This window comes from Heterodontus francisci, chromosome 42 (assembly GCF_036365525.1).
Source record: "Heterodontus francisci isolate sHetFra1 chromosome 42, sHetFra1.hap1, whole genome shotgun sequence".
NCBI lineage: Eukaryota > Metazoa > Chordata > Chondrichthyes > Heterodontiformes > Heterodontidae > Heterodontus > Heterodontus francisci.
In genome coordinates this window covers 7,444,478-7,468,885 of record NC_090412.1, presented here as the reverse complement: position 1 = coordinate 7,468,885, position 24,408 = coordinate 7,444,478, and the positions used below count along the sequence as shown (strand labels likewise).

At 43.1% G+C, this 24,408-nt stretch overlaps 1 protein-coding gene and 1 long non-coding RNA gene across 6 annotated transcripts; one reads left to right on the top strand and one right to left on the bottom strand.

Annotated features, from left to right (window-relative positions):
* Window positions 1–3,608: 3,608 nt before the first annotated feature.
* On the bottom strand, window positions 3,609–14,835 carry LOC137355422 (uncharacterized). Its single transcript, XR_010970925.1, has 3 exons — window positions 14,712–14,835; window positions 3,967–4,028; window positions 3,609–3,852 (listed from the first exon to the last, which is right to left on the bottom strand). It is a non-coding gene; the product is annotated as an uncharacterized lncRNA (long non-coding RNA).
* pla2g12b (phospholipase A2, group XIIB) lies at window positions 3,746–23,521 on the top strand. 5 transcript variants are annotated; one of them, XM_068020457.1, is made up of 6 exons: window positions 6,310–6,408; window positions 7,865–7,933; window positions 13,753–13,986; window positions 19,698–19,786; window positions 21,775–21,940; window positions 22,679–23,521. In XM_068020457.1, exons 3-6 carry the CDS (start codon window positions 13,764–13,766, stop codon window positions 22,795–22,797), a joined length of 597 nt encoding a protein of 198 aa, XP_067876558.1. In that variant the 5' UTR covers window positions 6,310–6,408; window positions 7,865–7,933; window positions 13,753–13,763; the 3' UTR covers window positions 22,798–23,521. The 5 variants fall into 5 exon arrangements, with proteins under 5 accessions (XP_067876560.1, XP_067876559.1, XP_067876558.1 ...); XM_068020459.1 differs by lacking the exons at window positions 6,310–6,408; window positions 7,865–7,933 and adding an exon at window positions 3,746–3,816; XM_068020458.1 differs by lacking the exon at window positions 7,865–7,933 and having other exon boundaries at window positions 6,308–6,408.
* Window positions 23,522–24,408: the final 887 nt, after the last annotated feature.

Sequence of the window (24,408 nt, the reverse complement as noted above, 5' to 3'; positions counted from 1 at the left end):
TTGGCTCTTTTAAAGGCCCAAGAATCATTTGTAGTCTACTGCAGAGTAGCCTACCCAAAAGAAAATTGGGCTGAAACATTTATGGCTTTTTTTAAAATGGGACTTTGGGATTTTTACTAGTGTTTGGAGGGATCACATTCCCCAATTCCCCTTGGTCTTTGGTGAATGAATAAGTACAACTCCATTTTTATTACATGGGATTATAGGATTTTTAAAATCAATATATCTGTGGTTGTATTCTACAATTCTGTCCATTTTTATACAAAAACTGCACATCAATGAAGTGAGCTTCAGCATGACCGCCCTCCCCTTGGCCTCCCAAGTCCAACTGCCGAAGAGATGAAGAACAAAATAATTGCTTTAACACCTAAACCCATGTTGCTCCCAGGATGAGCCTTGCTGTGCCAAAAATACATAAACTTCATGTAATCAAAATGTACATGTTCCCTAAAATAATCCAAGAAGAAGGTAGTCAATCAAGTAGATGATTATTATTTTTGCAGCATTTATTACCCATCCCTAATTGCCCTTGAGAAGGTGGTGGTGAGCTGCCTTCCTGAACCGCTGCTGTCCTTGGGGTGTACGTACACCCACAGTACTGTTCAGAAGGGAATTCTGGCATTTTGACCCAGCAACAGTGAAAGAATGGCGCTATAGTTCCAAGTCGGGATGGTGTGTGGCTTGGAGGGGAACTTGCAGTTGGTGGTATTCCCATGCATCTACTGCCCATGTCCTAGGTGGTGGAGGTCGTGGGTTTGGAAGGTGCTGTCGAAGGAGCCTTGGTGAGTTGCTGCAGTGCAACATGTATATGGTATACACTACTGCCACTGTGCATCGGTGGTGGAGGGAGTGAATGTTGAAGGTGATGGATGGGGTGCCAATCAAGCGGGCTGCTTTGTTCTGGATGGTGTCGAGCTTCTTAAGTGTTGGAGCTGCACCGATCCAGGCAAGTGGAGAGTATTCCATCACACTGCTGGCTGGTGCATCGTAGATGATGGACAGGTATTGGGAGAGAAAGGAGGTGAGTTATTCGCCACAGAATTCCCAACCTTTGACCTGCCACAGCATTTATGTGGCTGGTTCAGTTCAGTTTATGGTCAATGGTGACGCCCAGGATGTTGATAGTGGGGGATTCAGTGATGGTAATGCCATTGAACGTCAAGAGGAGATGATTAGATTCATTCTTGTTTGAGATGGTCATTGCCCGGCACTTGTGTGGCGCGAATGTTACTTGCCACTTATCAGCCCAAGCCTGAATGTTGTCCAGGTCTTGCTGCATCTAGACATGGGCTGCCTCATGTATCTGAGGAAGCGTGAATGGTGCTGAACATTGTGCAATCATCAGCAAACGTCCCCACTTCTGACCTTATGATGAAGGAAAGGTCATTGATGAAACAGCTGAAGATGGTTGGGCTTAGGGCACTACCCTGAGGAAATCCTGCAGTGATGTCCTGGGACTGAGATGATTGACCTCCAACAACCATAAACAATCTTCCTTTGTGCTAGGTGCGACTCAAAGCAGCGGAGAGTTTTCCCAGATTCCCATTGACTCCAATTTTGCTAGGGCTCCTTGATGCCATACTCAGTCAAATGCTGCTTTGATGTCAAGGGCAGTCACTCTCACCTCACACTTTACAAGGGCCAATCAAGTGAATGGCACTGAAGCACACTTTGCAGGTGCCAGCAGCCTACCCGGACGACACAGATGACCCCCATCCTTTCAATTTAGGATAGGATCCACATCGTTTGGGCACACCTGGGTCCTGCTTTGTCTCTTCAGCCAATGGAGAAGGGCCACTGGAATTTTGACTCCTTACATTTAAAGTTATTTTCCTAACTGCTTAACGGCACTGCTTCCCTTGAAAGACCAATTAAAGGTTTCTTGTTAAACAAGAAAAGTAGCAGAACCAGTGAAGTCCGAAAGATAGGTGCGAGTGTTTTGTTTTCTCAAATATTCTAGAACACTACCTCACTAACCAAGTGCTGCTCCTACATTTCTGAACTCTGCTTTGTCTTAAGTATTTGTTCTCCTTTCTGTTGAAATGTAAGTTTTACACTTAAACAAGATTCTCAAAGTCTCACTGCAGCGGTGGTGACATTTTCCGTTTTAGTCTTGTGTTTTTTTTTTATTGACCCTTGAGCAGCATTGAGGTGCTGTTTTTGACAGGTCGACTTTTCTGTTTGCGTTTTGAACAACTCGAGGGGAAACTCGAAACTTTTAAAGTGCAATGAGTTGTAACTGCTGAGTCTTGCATTTGTGCGAATTTGAATTTGATGATTTGGACAGATAGTGTGCAGATTGGACTGTGCATCAAGAAAAGGATAAAAAAAAGTCTGCTCTGATCTTAACTGGATTATTTTGCCATGGAGTATAACTTGCATGAAATGGAACATGGCCCTCTCAAAGAAAGAAACTCCTAATTTTTTAACACTTTTTTTTAACATAATTTTCTCCAGATCAATGCTAAACCTTTCACAGATATCTCCATAAGTGCCATCCATGACACTCCCCTGGAGACCTCCACCGGGCCGAATGCTTGCACAGTAAGAATTGCAACCATTAGTGGTGCCGATGTCCACTTAATCCTGATCTGGAATTAACCACTAGGAAATGAATGAAAGCAGCTGGTTTTGGCTTCTGAATGGTACGCTCAGTACAGAAATACCTGTCTCTTCTCTGCATGTGTGCCTCTTTTCCATCTGCCACTTGTAGAATTCTACGCGCTTTATTGATTGATAGTTAATCATCAATGGACAAAACATTTAATCCATCTAATTCTAGTGTCTCGCCTGCCCGTAAGTAATCTATTAGCACACACCCCAGATTTCCTTTCTTGTAAACATATATTGAAAAGACCAAGATGGAGGAAATGACTGATAATTCACCAACGTTGGGTTGTGAAGCAATACAGGTGGGACATCAACAATATGCCATGATTTATTAACTGGAGGGGAAAATAATTGCAGTGGTTAGTACCTGTAGTCAGTTCTTTATCTAACCCTTAGTATACCATGCAGAGTTCCTGAGGCAGAAAGTCTAAGCCTTGAGTGCAGATCTTTGGCTGCACCTTAAAGAAAAACTTGCATTGATATAGCACCTTATCACAGCTTCAAAACATTTCAAAGCACTTTGCGTACTATAAATTACCATCTTTCAGATGCGATGTTAGATCAAAGCCTCGTCTGCCTTCTCAGGTGGGCATAGAAAAATGTGAAAAACAGCAGGTGGAGACTACACAAGCTCAAGGCCCCAGCCTCTGTCTTCAGCAATGTCCACTGGTTCTCATTCTCTTTTGTATCGGTTATAAAATGTTTCCACTTCAACATCATAGCACCTTCAAATATTTTTGTATTTTCTCTCTTGCTCCACCCCCATTCACATTAAAGTGTTAGAACCTTATGCTCACATGACTCTGGAATGCTCCTTAATTCTCCTTGCCTTGTCACATTTCTCCACCTCACAGTTTGTGTTTGACCATGCTTTCAATCACTAATCCTGCTTGCTTGATGGCCAACACAGTTGCTATGAGCTACTGAGATGTTAGGTGGAAGACACTATATTAATATAAATTGTTCAAATTTTAATGGTCTCTGATGCATTTACCGACAATCATTTTCTTTTAAATCACTTATACAGCCTTTCACAGTCTCAGGACTTTCCAAAGTATTTTACAGCCAATGAACTACTTGTTGAAGTGTAGTCACTGTTTTAATGTAGGAAGTGTTGAGGCTGTGTTCATCACTGGGCAATGTTCCAATCTCAGCGCTGCCATCTAGTGGAGACCAGGTGCATTCACTAGGGATGTAAAGGTTCAGGTGAGTTGGAGTCTCCCATTCTATTAATTGCTGCCACTGCAAATAAAATTTTACAAACATGGTAACTTGGGCATGACTGTCAAAAGTCAACTTTAGTAAATGGTTTAGAGCGGAGGTTTGTGCTGTTAATAACAATTGCCTTCAATTTACCTTTTATGTAGTTTATGTTAAAAATAAGTTTCAACCTCCAGCCACAACTTTTCTTTCTTCCCCTGCAATAAATAACAAACAATACTGATTGAAATGTAAAAGTACAAAGTCCACATTCTTGCCCTAGTTGGAAGGGGGAGGGTGTGCTGTACTTGTTTTTTTAGACTGTTATGGGTGTGAGCCTGCGAGGAACTTGTCTGAACCTGGCACAAACTCTTTGCATGTGGAATCCCTAATAGTCATTGACAGATTGGAGACATTCAGCAGTCTGGGCTTGATTTGTCTCCCTGCTCCAGACCCAGTTAATAAGAGGCCCGAAGCAGCCAAGCAGTGACCTCAAAGAGAGATTTGGATCTCATCATTAGGCCAAGTGATGGGTTAAATCCAGACAATCCCTACGCACAGTCCAGAGACAGTGAAAATACTTCAGCATCTAATGCCTAGCCTTAACAACAACTTGCATTTATATAGCATCTTTCACAGAGTAAAACATCCCAAGGTGCTTCACAAGAGCCTTTCCAAACAAAATTTGACACCGAGCCACATAAGATATTAGGGTAGGTGACCAAAAGGTTGGCCAAAGGGGTAGGTTTTAAGCAGCATTTAACGGTGGAGAGAAAGGTTGAGAGGCTTAGAGAGGGAAGTCCAGAGCTTAGGGCCCAGGCAGCTGAAGGCACGGCTGCCAATGGTGGAGTGATGAAAATTGGGGATGCACATGAGACCAGAATTTGTGGAGCGCCGAGATCTCAGACGGTGTAGGACTGGAGGAGGTTACAGAGATAGCTAATTATCATAAACTGTCATCTAAACCTAAAGATTACTGCCTTGGAATCTCTTCTGACTTGATATTCTGCGATGTAAAACTTGGTTAGGAGAATACTTATTGACAGCAGTCACTGTTGTGGCAAACAATAGGAGGAAGGGCACTTAGACTTACACTTAGAAAGCAGAGTGATGGTGGTATGGTGGTGAGCATAGCTGCCTTCCAAGCAGTTGACCCGGGTTTGATTCCTGGCCATCGCAACTTTATTGGTGTCAGCCGTAGCTCAGAAAACTTTTGCCTCTGGAGTCTGAAGGTTGTTGGCTCAAATCCCACTCCAGAGACCTGAGCATGAAATCTAGGCTGACACTCCAGTGCAGCAATGAGGGGGTGCTGCACTGTCAGAGGTGCTTCTTTCAGTTCAGACATTAAACTGAGGGCCCTATCTGCTCTATCAGGTGGATGTAAAAGATCCCATGGTACTACTCAAGGAAGAGAAGGGACGTTCTGCCTGGTGGCTTGGCCAATGCTTACTTCTCAACCAAAGTCTTTAAAAAAAATTAACTGGTCATTATTACATTACTGTTTGTGGGACCTTGCTGTAAAAAAATTGGTTGCTGAATTTCCTACGTTACAACAGTACTTAAAGTGCTTTGGAATGTCCTGAGGTTGTGTATGAATACAAAACTGACTTTCTTTTTCCTCTTGTGGGGGAATCTAAAACTAGGGGGCACAATTTCAAATTAAAGGGTCTCCCATTTAAAATGGAGCTGAGGAGAAATTTCTTCTCTCAGAGGGTCATTTGTGCTTGGAATTCTGTTCCCCAGCAAGCAGTGGAGGCTGGGATCATTGAATATATTCAAGGCTGAGTTGGACAGATTTTTGATTGATAAGGGAGTCAAGAGTTATGGAGGCAGGAAGGAAAGTAGAGTTAGGGCCACAATCAGATCAGCCATGATCTTATAAAATGGCAGAGCAGGCTTGAGGGGCCGAATGGCCTACTCTTATTTCTTATGTTGTGTCACTAGCGCATGAGAAGTCTTACCACGTTTGTACCTTTTGCTATTGAAACACAAGTGTTAACCCATTTCAAATCAAGGGGTTGTCAATGTGTTAAGTGCTTGCATGCTATTGGTGATTTCTAAATTCTGACACGTAACACCAACTTTACTGAAGAGTTAACAATTGTGACGTAATTGCTACAAGGTTATGCAATGATCATGTGCATGTTGCCAGGAAAATAATACTGTCAGTGACACTGACAGCACTAACTGTCGATATACAACCTACCTGATTCACCAGTGTCCTTGAGGGAAGGAAATCTGCTATTCTTACCCGGTCTGGCCTCTATGTGATGCCAGAGCCACAGCAATATAGTTGACTCTTAACTGTGCTCTGTAATGGCCAAGCAAGCAATGCGGTTGTATACAAGAAGGCAACTTAGCATCAACTTCTCAGGGGCAATTAGGGATGGGTAATAAATGCTGGGCCTTGCCAGTGACATCTATATTCTGCGAATGAACAAATGAATTAACAAAAAATATGATTTACCCGCTTATACAGGGATGCTAAAACTGATCTTCTCCTGCAGTGATGCCTATGGGCTCTGAAATATCAATTGGTGTTGGATGAAGCTTCCATTCAGTTCCTGCAACTAACCTAGAGAAGCACCAGCAGAATGGGTGAGTCTGCCAGCAATGAGAGAATTGCAGGAGAGATGCATAGCATTACTGACCCTTCCCAGAGTCGTCTTCAGGAACAAAAAAACAAAGATCTTCCATCGACAAAAAAATACACAACGGTTAAGGAGTTGTGAAGCAGGACCTCAACCATTTGCAAAGCTATATCAATGACTTGGATGAAGGGACCAAATGTATGGTTGCTAAATTTGCTGATGACACAAAAATATGTCGGAGAGTAAGTTGTGAAGAGAACATAAAGAGTCTGCAAAGGGCTATAGATAGGTTAAAGGAGTGGGCAAAAATTTGGCAGATGGAGTATAATGTGGGAAAATGTGAACTTGTCCACTTTGGCAGGAAGAGTAGATGAGCAGTATATTATTAAATGGAGAGAGATTGCAGAACTAGGTGGGTACAAAATGATCTGGGTGTCCTGGTACATGCTTTACAAAACGTTAGTATGCAGGTACAGCAAGTGATTAAGAAGGCAAATGGAATGTTGTCGTTTATTGCAAGGGGAATGGAATATAAAAGAAGGGAAGTTTTGTTACAGTTGTACAGGGCATTGGTGAGACTACATCTGGAGTACTGCCTACAGTTTTGGTCTCCTTACTTAAGAAAGTATACAATTGCATGTGAAGCAGTTCAGAGAAGGTTCATTTGACTGATTCCTGGGATGAAGGTGTTATCTTATTGAGAAAGGTTGAACACGTTGGGCCTGTACCCATTGGAGTTTAGAAGAATAAGAGGTGATCTTATTGAAACATGTAAGATCCAGAGGGGACTTGACAGGGTGGATGCTGAAAGAATGTTTCCCTTTATGGGAGAGACTGGAACTCGGGGACACAGTTTAAAAATAAGGGGTCACCCATTTAACTCGGAGATGAGAATTTTTTTTCTCCCAGAGGGTTGTTAGTTTGTAGAATTCTCATCCCCAGAGAGCAGTGGAGGCTGTGTCATTGATTATTTTTAAGGTTGAGTTAGATAGATTCTTGATTGATAAGGGAGTCAAAGGTTAGAGCAGGTAGACAGGAAAGTAGAGTTGAGGCTGCAATCAGATCAGCCATGATCTTATCAAATGACGAAGCAGGCTCGAGGGGCTGAATGGCCTACTCCTGCTCCGAATTCATATGTTCAGATGTAGATCTGTCCGAAATAGTTCATACGTTATAAGTGGTGCCTTTATAATTGACTAATGGAACTGGAAAATGGTAAGCACCGTTTTCCCAATAAACATAGAGCCAGTGATAAGTGGATGGTATAAATGATGGGGACTGTATACTATATTAATCATGCATCTGCACACACTTCATAACACATACAATGTGCCAACATTTCCCATCATGTATTCATACATTTGTTACAGAAACTGCTGCTGTAAAATTGTCACACTGTAATTACACTCTGTCTCCCTGTCACTAGTGGCCTCGCAGTAATATCTCAGTTTTGCATCTCCCAGGTCCTCATTGTGTGCTATGGAGAATCTCCAGTCTCCAACCAACTCTACTAATCTGCTTCCCAAATTGCTGTAAGTTTTTTCTATTTTAACTACAAACATCAGAAAATGTACATATTATAAAATTAATTTTAGAACACATGTTTGTAAAATGTGGACTGAATTACATTGGTGCACCCTTGTCAAATTAGTCCCCCTGCTCTAATCCCCTTCGCCTGATGACTACCTTTGGTTACATAGTATTTATAGCATAGAAACAGGCCATTTGGTCCAACGGGTGCATACTGGTGTTTATGCTGCACACGAGCCTCCTCCCACCCTTCATCTAATCCCATCAACATATCCTTCTATTCCTTTCTCCCTTGTGTTGATCCAGCTTCCCCTTAAATACATCTATGTTATTCACCTTACAGTACTCCCTGTGGTAGCTGTTGGTGTGATTGCCTTTAAGAGTGATGTCACTTTAAGATCTTAGTATGCTAATGAGCCGAGTACCAGGATGCAGTTATGTGATTACATGCCAGTCTCAACTCTGTAACTGTAACACCAAAAGGCAAGTCCTGTAAATAGATGGCTCTGCACTGTATATCATAGCTGTTTAACAAACCTTTTGAGATCTTCAATCAACTGAACTCCACGCATCTCATTTATGTTGCACCAGACAACATAAAAAGCTTCTCATTACAGTAGCAGGTTGCGCATTCTCACCACTCTCTGGGTAGAGAAGTTCCTCCTGAAATGCCTATTGGATTTATTCATGACTATCTTATATTTATAGTCCCTAGCTCTAGTCTCACCTGCATCTTCTGTACATTGACCCTATCAAACACTTACATAATTTTAGAAACCTCTAACAGGATATCCCGAGTCTTCAACTTTCCAGAGAAAAAAGCCCAGCCCGTTCAATCTTTCCTGAGAGGCAAAACCTCTCAGTTCTGCTATCAGGCTATTAAACCCTTTCTGTACCTTCTCCAGTGCCTCTACATCCTTTAGCAGCAAAAGTAAAAGTATTTCCCACAATGACAAGACTGTCATCCTTTAGGCAGAAGTTATGACATGGGGAGGGAAGGGTTCTGCAGGGAGGTATGAATATTTACAAGGCGCTTGCTGCATATAATACCACAGAGGATTGACTGGTATATATGAAAATTGGCTGTTCAACCAATTTCTTCCCCAGTTTTGTTGCTGTGGTTCTATAATTGAGCTCGAAAGGCTACACAGGAAACACTCTCCAATCTTTCCTTACTGCTTCACGGTGAGGACCTGCCAGTCAGTGCGGGGGAATCATCTTGTTTAAGAAGAATTGACATTTCTGCCCCTTCCATAAGTAGAGCAGAAAACTTGCACTCCTGATAGTGGGAGGAGTGGAATAATTTCACTGGTGTTCGGTGCACCGGTCAATATAATTTAGCACTGCAGTGACACAATCAGTGTGAATGGACTACTAATAACATGTAGCCCCCCTTGCCTGTGAGGAAGGCTGTTTATGTACCGTTGCCCACAATACTTGGGTGGCCAACTCTCTCAGAATGTATTCCTGAGATGTTGATCTCATGATGTCTGATCACATGGCAGCTGATCATGTGACACCTGATCACATGCACACAGCTTTCAAATGTCACTACATTTACCTTATAAGGGTTAATTCTGTGACGTTGACTGTCTTTGCTCATGGTTTTTTGCCAACTGTTATTGTGTGAGAAGTTCTATGAACAAGAAAGCCGATCGCAATCAGCTGAAAGGTTGGCAACCACAGGGCACAGATTTAAAGTGATGAACAAAAGAACCAGTGGTGACATGAGGAAAATCTGTGGCATTGGGATTTGGAATGCCCTGTCCAATAGGGAGGTGGATATAGATTCAATAGTAGCCTTTAAATGGGAATTGGATAAATATCTGAAGGAGAAAAAATTGCAGGGATATGGGGAAAGAGTGGGGGAGTGGGATTGACTTGGTTGCTATTGAAAGAGCTGGTGCAGGCTCAATAGGCTGAATGGCCTCCTTCTGTGCTGTATGATGGTATGAGTGATTTTATGATCAGAAAGTACATGGGTGTGAAGCTCTACTTTGTCTCTGGGTTGCTAACAGCAAGACCTGGAAGAATCATCTTCCATTCTTAAAGATGATCTAGGAGAGTTGGCAAGTCTGTGCTCTAAATGTACAGAGTTTGTTTTGAGAATACAGGCTAGCTGTCGGGTCTGTCAAACACTACTACTTATTTACAGAGATAAACACAGGTTTTAAGTGATGAAAGACAACTTCTATTTATGTACAACCACCTCCCGCCCCTGCCGGCTGAAACATCAGTCTTTAGCTTAGCAGGGAAGACAATTTTGCTAATTAACTCACCTTCAATGGCCACATGTATCTGTTCTATATTTTAATAACTGTGTGAAAAAAATCTTCTAACTCCCTCATCGTGTTTTTAATGCTAATTATGAGCTTATTTACTACTTTATAATTTTGAACACTTCTGACTGTTCTCATTGATCATTCTCACTAATCCCCTCTGCTCCAAAGATTACAATCCTGCTTTCTCGATTTTTTTTATTCTTTCGTGGGACTTGAGTGTCGCTGGCAAGGCCAGCTTTTGTTGCCCATCCCTAATTGCCCTTGAGAAGGTAGTGGAAAGCGGCCTTCTTGAACTGCTGCAGTCTGTCTGGTGTAGGTACACCCACAATGCTGCTTAGGAGAGAGTTCCAGATTTCCTATCTCATACTAATTATATTCTCTTACTTCTAGTATTATCCAAGTTTCAATATTCTTTCTAAAATGGAGTGTGCAAAAATGCCAACAGTGTCCAAGTTGTGGCCTAAATATTGACTTGTACATTTCACCATCACCTCATATTTCTACCCAGTGACCATATATTTAAAGGCCAGAATTCAATTGATATCTTTTCTGGTGTATTATCCATGGTAGTTTGTACAGTAATTAGGCTAAATCTCTGCTCGGTTCAAAGGTTGCTGTTGATTTTGGCTTAAAAACATCTATGCTCACTGTGATAGCACATTTCTGTAAAGTGGAAACAGCAGGGTGCAAATTCCATTGATATTTTGTTTGAAAGTGCTGACTGGGTGCTGTACCTTTTAGAACTGTGATTATCAGGAGATACTGTTTGTACAGCAGGTACTAAAGTCTGCATCAGGTATAAGAATGCTTCAAAACTCCGAAAGATGGAATCTGAATTGGCTACAGTCGATTCTTCTGGGCATGTCCCCTTAGGCAGTCATTTTCAAACATCGCAACTCGCCAAGCCTTCTTAACCAGAACCTCCCAAACCCGCCACCTAGAAGGATAAGAGCAGCAAGTGCATGGGAACACCACCACCTCTAAGTCACACACCAGTCTGACATGTATCACTAGTGTTTCATCGTCTCCCTACCTAACCGCACCTTGGGAGCACCTTCACCACATGGGCTGCAGCAGTTCAAAAAAAAAAGGCAGTTCACCACCACCTTCTGCAGTGGCAAATTAGGGATGGGCAATAAGTGCTGGCCTTGCCTGCAAAGCCCACATCCCAAGAAAAATTTTTTTTAAAGTGTGATAGTTCTCGAATAGGCCTTGTTGTGGATTGATAGGGTGCAATTCTCCACACATATGGGTCCTGATTTCAGTTATGTTGAAATACCAAGCAAATGGCTTACCCTGAGTTGTTCTCATACACCTCCTTGTGTCCAGTCAAAAAGCAGCACTAAGGTAAGGCTGGGAAGATATCAATACAAATTCCACACATGGAAATGCACATCACTGATCATCACATCAATGGGTTAGAATCTAGTGTCTGTTTACAATGTTGGGGCTGGAGAAGAAGGTAGGGACACCAGATTAAACCATGGCTACTTCAGTTAGACTGTGTGAGAGGGGGGAATAAAGTGGGTCCCAAGTCAAGGAGTTCAAGACTGCTGGTCTTGTGACCATGTAAGTGATCCCTATCTAGAGTCTGAAAGGTGCTGATTTGTTTTTCTTTCAAATTGTAGTCTCAGCACTTCACCACCCCTTTGTACATTGCTTGTCCTGTCAATCAAGTCCTTTTAACGATAGCTTAAGAAACTGAGTGCAATGCCAAAATTGACCATCCAGGGCAAAGCAATTGCAATGGGGTGTGGTCACTTTGAAGTGGCATCTAGCAATGATGTCATTGGGCATCTAATATCACTTGACACCTTCCCACTGTTTATCATGGTAAAGATTTAAGAAAATAATGTACAAACTTAATTTACAAATACAGACACTGCCATGATAATGTTCACACATTTTGCTCACTTTCGGTATTGGTTTCACTATCCTATATAGACCTTTGCTCCAGGAAAGTGCTTCAGTTTATATATATTCATTAGGATACTCAAAAATTGGCATCCACCCAGGACCAATTGAGATCTAGGTTTACAGACTCCTAAGCCAAGAATAATGAGCCAACTCAAATATTTCCTATCTGTGGATCGATATTTAAGTCAGTCCCACGCACTGAGTTTCACATTAGTTTATGGATCCACATTTAGAAATCCTTTGCATTGTAACGGTACATCTGAAATGGAAAGGGAAGACTAGCATTTATATAGTGCCTTTCACAACCTCGGGACGTCCCAAAGCGCTTTACAGCCAAATGAAGTACTTTTTGAAGTGTGGTTACTGTTCTAATCTAGTAAACACAGCAGCCAATGAGGATGCAGCAAGGCGCCACAAACAACAATGTGTGATAATGATCAGGTAATCTATTCTGGTGATGTTGGTTGAGGGATGAATATTGGCCAGGACACTGGGGTTATCTCCCCTGCTCTTGAATAATGAGCTTCAAGAAGCAGGTGCAGCAAGGATAGCTTTTGTTATCTATCTCCGTTATGCTGGGAAAGCTGTGCTTCTTTGCAGCTTTGCTGCATTTGTGAGGAATATTATCAAATGCCTACCTTCTTGAGGGGCTTTGGGGTAGCGGGTGTTGCAGAGATAAGCGGGGTACCCGATATTGAGATGACTGTGAGTGAGACAGCCGGTGATGGGAGATTGATATCGAGCTGGGACACTGTGGGAGGCCCGGCAGTGTTCATACCTGAGGCAGACAGATGTACAGTAATTCAGCCACCACTGATGATTGACCAGACAGCCTGGCACATCCACGGGTCCTCGGGAACTTGAGCTTGCGCTGGGGCTAGGGTTTTGTTCCATGCAGCTCCAGATAGCATTGCAAGCCAATGGCTGGCTAAGCTGCAGAAAAATTACAAGTACTGTGTGCTCATAATCTGGTTAAACTTCAGGTGTAATCCCTGAGGAGGTTGGGGGTGGGGGTGGGGGGGGGGGGGGGGGGTGGTACCTCAAGCCTTCGCTCTTGTCAATCTATACCTAACTTCTCTGGAGAGCATCAGGCAATCAGAAACTTTATAGTTCCCTGAATTTCTCAGGGTGTTTGGTTTGGAGACAACAGCATGGTCATGTTTCCCTGCATGCCACACACCCAGCTCAGCATAACAGAAATTCAAGTATTCCCTGACATGATCCTGTCCTTTAAGGATTGGACAGATGAATCATTGTATTTTATATGTTCATACTTTGGAATTTTGGAGTAACTTTGCCCCATGTTGCAACACAATGCTCACAAAGTGATTCATATTTAGACATTACGAGATAGGGGGTCTGCCTAGGTGTTTAAAGTACACAGGTCATGATAAACAACCCAAGGTGTCTGAGTTGAGACTGAATTCCAACCAAACCTCCACTCATTCTAACCTTTAGACTATTATAGCAGTGAGCTCATCCCAGATAAAAAGGTGAAGGTTAAAAGTCCAGCTTGGAGAGTGACTAGAAAGAGCCTGTGCTGTGGTGAGCAACATACGTGGCTTGTTTTGGGCTTTGCATGCGCTTTACCTCAGTCTTCTCCCCTCTCTTTGTTTAACCAGCTTAGGTAACCATGAGAGGAGGGGCTGTGATTGTACTGTGCCTGGCCGTCACTGTGGTGCACTCGGAAGAACTCACCAATGCCGCTACCGCAAGCCAGAATGACTCAAGCACCAGCTCAGATTGGGGCATTGGATCCATCCGAGACAGCTTCGAGTCCATAAACGGATACTTCGACTCATTCCTGGAGCTCCTTGGTGGCAGGAATGGAGTGTGCCAATACAAGTGCCGATATGGTAAGTGTGAGGCAGAGGAATCAGGTAACAATATGCCCGGGCAGTGCTACAGGTTAGAAAGTACATGGAAAAGGGATGAAAAAGGATTTAGAGAATATTATAAAAGTAATAGAAAGCTAGAAGCAGAACTGGGGAAGAGGGACCTACCTAAATAAAACAAGGGTGAGACATAGAAGGCAACAGAAGGTCAACAACCAACAAGAGAGACAAAATGATCTGCATGGCTCCGGGACTTACTGTGTTTTACAGAAAGATAATTCAATAGAAAAATGCAACACTGTGTGGATGCCACAGTCATTTTCTGGATTGGGATTTCTCTTTGTTTTCTACTGAATGTTTGAGATTTGTGATTGTTTCATGAATCATTAACCATCCTTTAAAGGCTTTTATTTGTGTTTGAAGGTTAAAGAGCCTAAGTCAAACAAAAGTTGGGAAATGTTACAAATTACTAACAAAATGTGATTATAGAAGGTAAAGTAAGAAAACACTTGAGAAGTGGGTAATCGTCTTATCAAGAACTTTAACTTGGAAGAAGCACTGAGGGTAGCAAGGGCATAGAATGTACACTGGGTGGGGGACTTCAATGTCCATCATCAAGAGAGGCTAGGCAGTACCACTACTGACTGAGCTGGCCAAGTCCTGAAGGACATATCTGCCAGACTTGGCCTACGGCAGGTGATGAGCGAACCAACAAGAGGGAAAAACCTACTTGACTTTGCCCTCACCAATCAATCTGACGCAGAAGCATCCGTCCATGACAGTATTGGGAGGAGTGGCCACCGCACAGTCCTTATGTAGACAAAGTCCCTCCTGCACGCTGCGGATACCCTCTGTTGTGTGGCACTACCACCGTGCTAAATGGGATAGATTCAGAACAGATTTAGCATCTCAAGACTGGGCATTCATGAGGTGCTGTGGGCCACCAGATAAAATGCAAACACATACTACTCACGTGTAGAGAAACATTCACACACACACTGTAAACACACACTCAGTTCCTATGACTTTCTTTTTTATTCATTCATGGAATGTGAGCGTCACTGGCCAGGCCAGCATTTATTGCCCATCCCTAATTGCCCTTGAGAAGCCAGTGGTGAGCTGCCTTCTTGAACTGCTGCAGTCCATGTGTTGTAGGTACACTCAATGCTGTAAGGAAGGAAGGTCCAGGTTCCTGACCCAGCAACAGTGAAGGAAGAGCAATATATTTCCATCTCAGGATGGTGTGTGACTTGGAGGGGAACTTACAGGTGGTGGTGTTCCCATGTGTTTGCTGCCCTTGTCCTTCTAGACGGTAGAGGTCACGCATTTGGAAGGTGCTGTTGAAGGAGCCTTGGCAAGTTGCTGCTCTGCATCTTATAGATGGTACACACTGCTGCCACTGTGCACCACTGGTGGAGGAAGTGAATATTTAAGGTGATGGATGGGGTGCCGATCAAGTGAGCTGCTTTGTCCTGAATGGTGTCAAGCTTCTTGGGTGTTGTTGGAGCTGCACCCATCCAGGCAGTGGAGAGTATTCCATCACGCTCCTAACTTGTGCCTTATAGATGGGGAGGCTTTGGGGAGTCAGGAGGTAAGTTACTCGTCACAGAATTTCCAGCCTCTGCTCTTGTAGCCACAGTATTTATATAGCTGGTGCAGTTAAATTTCTGATCAATGGTAACCCCCAGGATATTGATGGTGGAGGATTCAGCGTTGGTAATGCTGTTGAATGAGAAATAAGAGAAGCAAAGAGAGAGTATGAAAAGAGACTGGCAGCTAATGTAAAAGGGAATCCCAAAGTCTTATATAGACATATAAAGAGTAAAAAGGTGGTAAAAGGTGGAGGAGGACTGATTAGGGACCAAGAGGGTGATTTATATATGGAAGCAGGGGGAATAGCTGAGGTATCAAATGAATACTTTGCATCTGTCTTTACTAAGGAAGAAGGTGCTGCCCAGGCCACATTGAAAGAGGAGGTAATTAATACACCAGAAAGATTTAAAATTGATGAGGAGGTATTAGATAGGCTGTCTGTACTTAAAGTGAATAAAGCATCAGGACCGGATGAGATGCATCCAAGGATACTGAGGGAAGTGAGAGCGGAAATTGCAGAGGTACTGGCCATAATTTTTCAGTCTTCCTTAGACTCGGGTGGTGCTAGAGGACTGGAGAATTGCAAATGTTACACCCTTGTTCAAAAAAGGATGTAAAGATAAACCCAGCAACTACAGGCCAGTCAGTTTAACTTTGATGGTGGGGAACTTCTAAAAACAATTATTTGGGACAAAATTAGTAGTTACATGGACAAATGTTGGTTAATTAAGGAAAGCCAGCATGGATTTGTTGAGGGGAAATCATGTTCAACTAACTTGCTGGAGTTTTTTGAAGAGGTAACGGTGAGGGTTGACGAGGGCAATGCTGTTGGTGTGGTGTACATGGATTTCCAAAAGGCATTTGATACAGTGTCACACAACAGACTTGTGAGCAAAGTTATAGCTCAGGAATAAAAGGGACGGTAGCAACATGGATACGAAATTGGCTAAGTGACAGGAAACAAAGAGTAGTGGTTAATGGATGTTTTTCGGGCTGGAGGAAAGTTTGTAGTGGAGTTCCCCAGGGATCAGTTTGGAACCCTTGCTTTCCCTGATATATATTAATGACCTAGACCTTGATGTACAGGGAACCATTTCATAATTTGCAGATGATACGAAATTTGGAACAATTGTGATCTGTGAGGAGGATAGTGTAGAACTTCAAAAGGACATAGACAAGTTGATAGAACAAGCGGATCGGTGGCAGATGAAATTCATGCGGAGAAAGAACATGGAAAGACAATTTAACATAAAGAGTACAACTCTAAAGGGAGTGCAAGAGCAGAGGGACCTGGGGGTAAGAGAGATACAGCACTGAAACAGGCCCTTCGGTCCACTGAGTCTGTACTGACCAACAACCACTTAGAGAGTAGTGGGATTTGAACAAACAACCTTCTGACTCAGAGGCAGGAGTGTTACCCACTGAGCTATGGCTGACACCAAATATATACAGATATACGTGCATAAACTTCATTGAAGGTGGTAGGACAGATTGAGAGCAGTTATTAAAGCATACTGTATCCTGGGCTTTATTAATAGGGGCATAGAGTACAAGAAGAAGGGGGTTATGTTAAACTTGTATAAGATACTAGTTTGGCCTCAGCTGGAGTATTGTGTCCAGTTCTGGGTGCCGCACTTAGGAAAGACGTGAAGGCACTGGAGAGAGTACAGAAAAGATTCACGAGAATGGTTCCAAGGATGAGGAATCTCAGTTTTGAAGACAGATTGGCGAGATTGGGACTGTTTTTCTTGGAGAAGAGAAGTCTGAGGTAAGATTTGATAGAGGTATTCAAAATCAGGAGGGGTCTGGACAGAGTGGATAGGGAAAAACTGTTCCAACTCATGAAAGGATTGAGAACAAAAGGGTACAGATTTAAATGACTGGCAAAAGTAGCAAAAGCGACATGAGGAAAAACTTATTCACGCAGCGAGTAGTTAGGATCTGGAATGCACTGCCTGAGAGTGTGGTGGAGCCAGATTCAATCGAGGCATTCAAAAGGGAATTAGACTGTTATCTGAAAAGGATGAATGTCCAGGGTTATGGGGAGAAGACAGGGGAATGGCATTCGGTGAATTGTTCATTCGGAGAGTCGGTGCAGACATGATGGGCTGAATGGCCTCCTTCTGCACTATAACAATTCTGTGATTCTGTGAATGTCAAGGGAAGATGGTTATATTCTCTCTGGTTGGAGATTGTCATTGCCTGGCACTTGGGCAGCGCAAATGTTACTTGTCACTTATCAGCCCAAGCCTGGATGTTGTCCAGGTCTTGCTGCATGCAGGCACAACTGCTTCAGTATCTGAGGAGCTACAAATGGTACGGAACATTGTGCAATCATTGGAGGTCTGCGAACTTTGTACCATTGTTTAAAAAGGGTGCGATAATTAAGCCAGGTAATTATAGGCCAGTTAGTCTGGCCTCGGTGATGGGTAAATTGTTAGAATCTATTCTGAGGGACAGGATAAACTGTCACTTAGAAAGTCATGGATTAATCAGGGATAGTCAGTATGGATTTGTTAGAGGAAAGTCATGTCTTACTAACTTGATTGAGTTTTTTAAGGAAGTAACAAGGAGGATTGATGAGGGTGGTGCAGTGGATGTGGTTTACATAGATTTTAGTAAGGCATTTGACAAGGTCCCGCATGGCAAACTGGTCAGTAAAATGAAGGCCCATGGGAGACGGGAAGGTGACAGGTTGGATCCAGAATTGGCACAGTGACAGGAAACAAAGGGTAGTATTCGACGGATGTTTTTGTGAATGGAAAGTGATTTCCAGTGGCGTTCCACAGGGCTCAGTGTTGGGTCCCTTTCTGTTTGTGGTATATATTAATGATTTGGACTTAAATGTGGGAGGCATGATTGGGAAATTTGCTGATGACACAAAAATTGGCTGTGTAGTTAATAGTGAGGAGGAGAGTCGTGGTCTCCAGAATGATATCAGTGGTTTGGATGAGTGGGCGGAAAAGTGGCAAATGGAACTCAATCCTGAGAAGTGTGAGGTAATGCATTTGGGGAGGGAAAATAAAGCGACGGAATGTACAATAAACGGGAGGATATTGACAGGGGTAGGAGAAGTGAGAGACCTTGGAGTGCATGTCCACAGGTCCCTGAAGGTGGCAGGACAGGTAGATAGAGTGATGAAGAAGGCATAGGGAATGCTTTCCTTTATTGGCCGAGGTATAGAATACAAAAGCAGGAATGTGATGCTGGAGCTGTATAGAACGCCGGTTAGGCCACAGCTGGAGTATTGCATGCAGTTCTGGTCACCACATTACAGGAAGGACATAATTGCTCTGGCGAGAGTACAGAGGAGATTTACAAGAATGTTGCCAGTGATTGAGAGTTGCAGCTATGAGGAAAGATTGGATAGGTTGGGGTTGTTTTCCCTGGAATTGAGGAGGCTGAGGGGTGACTTGATTGAGGTGTACAAAAATATGAGGGGACTAGATAGAGTAGACAGGAAGGACCTGTTTCCCCTGACGGGGAGGTCGGTTACCAGGGGACACAGATTTAAGGTGAAGGATTAGAGGGAACATGAGGAGAAACCTTTTCACCCAGTGGGTGGTGGGTGTCTGGAATTCACTGCCAGGATCGGTGGTGGAGACAGAGACCCTCAATTATTTTAAAAGGTAACTGGACCTGCACCTAAGGTGCTGTAACCTGCGAGGCTATGGACCAGGTGCTGGAAGGTGGGATTAGGTCGGTTGGATAGCTTATTCGGCCGCAGCGGACATGATGGGCTGAATGGCCTCCTTCTGTGCTGTATTTTGTTTTATGTTCTACGGTTGGGCCTAATACACTACCCTGAGGAACTCCTGTATAGATGTCCTGGGGATGCCAAGAATAACAACCATTTTCCTTTGCACTAGGTATGACTCCAACTGGTGGAAAGTTTTCCCCCTGGTTCCCATTAACTTCAATTTTGCTAGGACTCCTTGATGCCACACTTGGTCAAATGCTGCCTTGATGTCAAGGGCAGTCACTCTCACCTCACCTCTAGAATCCAGCTCTTTTGTCCATGTTTGGAACAAAGCTTTAATGAGGTCAGGAGCTGAGAGGATTTTGGACTGAACTACAAGAGTGTAAAGATTACCCTGTCATATAAACAGTATCATTCATTCTGTTCTCTCTCTGTCTAGGGAAGGCACCTCTACCAAGACCTGACTATAAAGCTCCTGAGCCAAATGGCTGTAGCTCCTCTTTCCTTGGACTCAAGGTACCAGACACTGTATGTACTACAACAGCTTCCATTTTATATTAATCATTTTGCAATAGTTACTCATAATTTTATTCTGGCACATAATCTAGGCTGATACTGTAATCCCAGTATTGAAGGAATGCTGCACTTTCCGAGTGTATGAGATGTTCCATCTGCCCTCTCAAGTGGATGCAAAAGATCCCTGGTACTATTTGAAGAGGAGCAGGGAAGTTATCCCCGGTGTCCTGGCCAACATTTATCCCTTCGCCAATAAATCACTAAAACGTATAATATGGTCATTTAGTGCTGTTTGTGGGAGCTTGCTGTGCGCAAATTGGCTGCCGCGTTTCCTACGTTACAACAATTACTACACGGCAAAAGTACTTCATTGGCTATGAAGCACTTTGGGACGTGAACGGCTCTCTATAAATGCAGGTTCTCTCTTACTATATGCACCAGTCCCAGACTGGGATCAGTACAGGCATCCTATTCAGCAAGGTGGCCATTATACACAGCAGTCTAGACAAGTGTCAGCCTCTGTATACACCAGTCCCAGAAAGATGTATGCCCAATTCAAACTGATAGTAATGTTGTTATTGTATATTTTGGTTCACAATATGTATTTCTGGGTAGATGATACTGGTGCCAACTGATTTTCAATGGTATTATCAGCTTCTGTTCTTTAATTGATTGACTGTTAAGGTTTTCCGTTGGTTGTCAAGTCACCATGGCGATGATCACTACTCATTTCTTAATTCCTTGATTTAGTGGTTACACAGGGGCAGGGGGAGACCATTCAGCTATTTCCGCCCGGTCCGCCATTCAATTAGATCATGGCTGATCACCCCAACTCCATTTCATTGTCTTTGATCTATAATCCCTTGATGCCCTTACCTAATTAGATTCCATCAGTCTCAGTCTTGAAGGTCGCCATTGATCCAGCATTCACATTCTTTCATGGAAGATATTTTCAGATTTCCACTACGCTTTGTGTGAAAAAGTGCTTCCTGATTCCTGAGATGGCCTAGCTCTAATTCGTAGCTGGTGAGGTGAAATTCAAGAACCTTCCTTCAGATTGACTGGAGCTGTGTCCATCAGGGAAATGAGGGATAGTGGCGGCATGATGCTGCAAATTATAGGCTAAATATAATTATAACAACTATGTTTCCTATACCTTTGGTGGCAGGGATATTGCCCTGAATGTATGTTACACTGATGTAGATGCAGATTGACACAGGGCAAGAGGATTCCCTAATGGGGAGTCTGCTATGGAGTACTGGGAGGCAGAATTTACAAGCTCCTAGTGATACTTTGGAGGTGGAGCCATTATTTTCAGTATTAGACATCTCTGCCCTCAAGGCTAGTAGGGAATACTTTCATTTTACTTGCGTAATGGAGGAGAGGTACAAAATAAATGTGTGATGCCTAAATCCGTGGATAGAGAACCAGACCTGGTCAGCTATGGCTCACCTCTCCCTTAGTTTCCCAGGGGGTTACATGGCTGCAGGTGCAGGTGTGGGTGGGAGGTTGTGTTTAGTCATGGTGGTCTGACCATCATGAGTGTGGGGAAAGCTTGATGGACCAGCTGGTGTTTTCCTGCCCGTCAGTTTTGTGTGCTCATGGTCAGGCTGACCGGGCAAAATATGAGGAGTGCTGTGGGTGTATAAATTGTTTCACCTGTGCAGATCCTTATCCCTGTGACCGACTATAATGAGAACAGTTGACCGTGATGGGGTCCAACAACATATCGTTGCTAAGATTCAAACACTCTCACGGGACATTGAGTTCCATCAGCTGTGGGGAGTCCGAGCAGAATTTGGAAGGGTTGTGAGGCAACTCATGATTGTATTGAAGGAAACTGACCTCCTTTGCACTGTTTGTAATTTTTTGACTTGGTGCAGTTTAGAACTGCTTTGTCATGTATTTTTTTACAGATTTTTATGAATAAAGTATATTTTGGGAAAAAAAAATTTGGCTCCAGATTCTTAAAGCTGCAATTATTTTCCTTCTGTTTTCAGCTCGATTTGGGAATCCCTGCCATGACCAAGTGCTGCAACCAGCTCGACCTTTGCTACGACACTTGTGGAGCCAACAAGTATCGGTGTGACGCCAAGTTCCGTTGGTGCCTCTACGGAATCTGCTCCGATCTCAAGAAAAGTTTGGGCTTTGTGTCAAAGGTTGAAGGTCAGTATTTTAATCGGGAAGATGTCAGCAAGAAAACATTGCGTTGGACACACAGAAAAGCTTATGGGAAGTATTGGATTTTGTGTTAGAGACACAGGGAGGTGGAAAACGCACAGTATTTGGAACAGAGAAAAATACTGGAACTACACAACAAATAGTATTTTGGGTGTAGACTTTTCTCTAGAACTTTTTTTGTTTGTTTGGATTTCAGAATCCCAGCATTTGTATTTTTTTTTTGTTTTTATTTCTGTATCTTTTGTGCTGTTTCTAGTTGTGGCTCAGTGAGTAGCACCCTCACCTTTGAACCAGAAGGTCACAGGTTGAAGTCCTACTCCAGAGGATTGAGCACATAATTCAGGCTGACACTCCACTGCAGTCCTGAGGGAGTGCTGCACTGTCAGATTTGCCACCTTTCCAATGAGACAGTAAAACAAGGCCCCGTCTGTCCTCTACGGTGGATGTAAAAGAACTCGCTGCACTATTTGAAGAGGAGCAGGGAAGTTCTCCCCTGTGTCCTGGCCAATATTTATCCCTCAACTAACATCATTTTTTAAAAAAACAGATTATCTGGTTGTCATCATATTGCTGCTTGTGGGATCTGGCTGTGCACAAATTGGTTGCCTGTTTCCCTACAGTAGAGACTGCACTGCAAAAGTAGTTCATGGGCTGTAAAGCGCTTTGGGGCATCATGATGTCATGAAAGGCACCAATTAATTGAAAATTCTCTCTCTCTTTTAGCCTGTGAATCTGTGGCAGATACCATGTTTAATGCAGTCTGGACCCTGGGTTGCAAGCCTTTCATGAACAGTCAGAGGGCAGCATGCTTGTGCAATGAGGAAGAAAGAGATGAACTTTGAAGAAAAAGATTGCATGGTCCTATACATACAACGTGACTCACACTCTCTATGACCAAACATATGTATAGGGAAAGTCATGTGATATATGTCATAACTCTCCCACTGGTACCTGTATATACAATACTGGAGCTACCTGCTGACAACATAAATTATTTATTTCTTGCTCTTTGCATTCAATGATACAGAACAGAAGGAGGCCAATCAGCACATCATGTTTGTGCCGGATTTATAATTTATAATAATTTTCATGTCAATTCATGAGAAACAATTACTACTTACTACCAAATTTTTTGAAACTGATTTAGGTGACCAATATGGTCACTGAAGAACATTTAATATTTTATATGTACACTCTCCCTCCCTTTCTAATATTATTCTCTCCTTTTCTCCTTCTGTGTGTCATGCACCAGCCCCAGCCTAGAGTGTGAGCATAACCTGTTCCCCGTTCACCATTCGTACCATCCTATTGGCATTGACCAATGTATACAGGAGCTATCCAAGGTTATCCCAGAAGCGACTGTCAGTCTAATTCACCCTGATGCTGAGGTTGGAGAACTTGGTGTATGAGGAACATGGGGACAAATCCACACTCGCCCACCTCACGGGACAGTGAGTTGCTTCCATTAGACTGTGCCATCACTCCATCCTTTCTCACAGGGCAGTCTAATAATAATAACTTACATTTGTCTACTCTGTTTAACATAATAAAATGTTCCGAGCTGTTGCATAGGAATGTTAAACAAAATTTGACACTATGACATAAGAAGATATTGGAACACATGACCGAAAGCTTGGTCAAAGAGTTAGGCTTTAAGGACACTCAAAGTAGGAGAGAGAGGCGGAGAGGTACAGGGAGGGAATGCCAGAGCTTAGGGCCTGGATGATCAATATAACAACACAGAGCTGTCAATACTGGCACTGTATCCTGCATACCTATTCCTATGATTTACTGTTATCCTCATGACACAATGATAGGCTAGAAAATTGTATATGGACCACTCCCACAGTGGCTCCAGTCAGCTGACACAAGCCAACATCAATGTTTCAGCCAGATGCTGTATAGCAATGATAGTCAAGCATTTGTGTGTGTAGGGGTCCCTTGCAAAATATTAATGTTCTGCAGGGATGTCTTGTTCTACTCACCGGTGGACACTGCTATGCGAAGGAGAAATAGGCTACCTGTGCAAAAGCTATCAAAGTACAGTGATAGAGGTAAGCAACTTGTAAGTCGAAAAACACAGAAAAATATAGAAGGCAGAATTCTCAAGATGCTAAGCGTTGCCTGGCCTTGGAAATCTGATGACTTTGGGGACCCCCCGTTAACAGACCCCGCAGAGGATCTGTGGAGCCCAGGTTGCTATATATTACATCCCATCTGCAACACAAAGCAGCAGGAAACAAACCTCTTTCACTGAGTGCCACAAGACACAGTCAGTATGAGGGTGTGGCAAATCATCTTCCCTGTTGAGTGCAGGCTGGTTGTTCATCATAGTTTCTCTTCCATTTCCGGACCCCTCTCCTTATGCATGTGAAGTATTTTCTTCTGAGCTTGTAGCACAAAGAAGCAACATTTTAATGAAGGGGTGGGGGGGGGGGGGGGTTGTGGGGGGA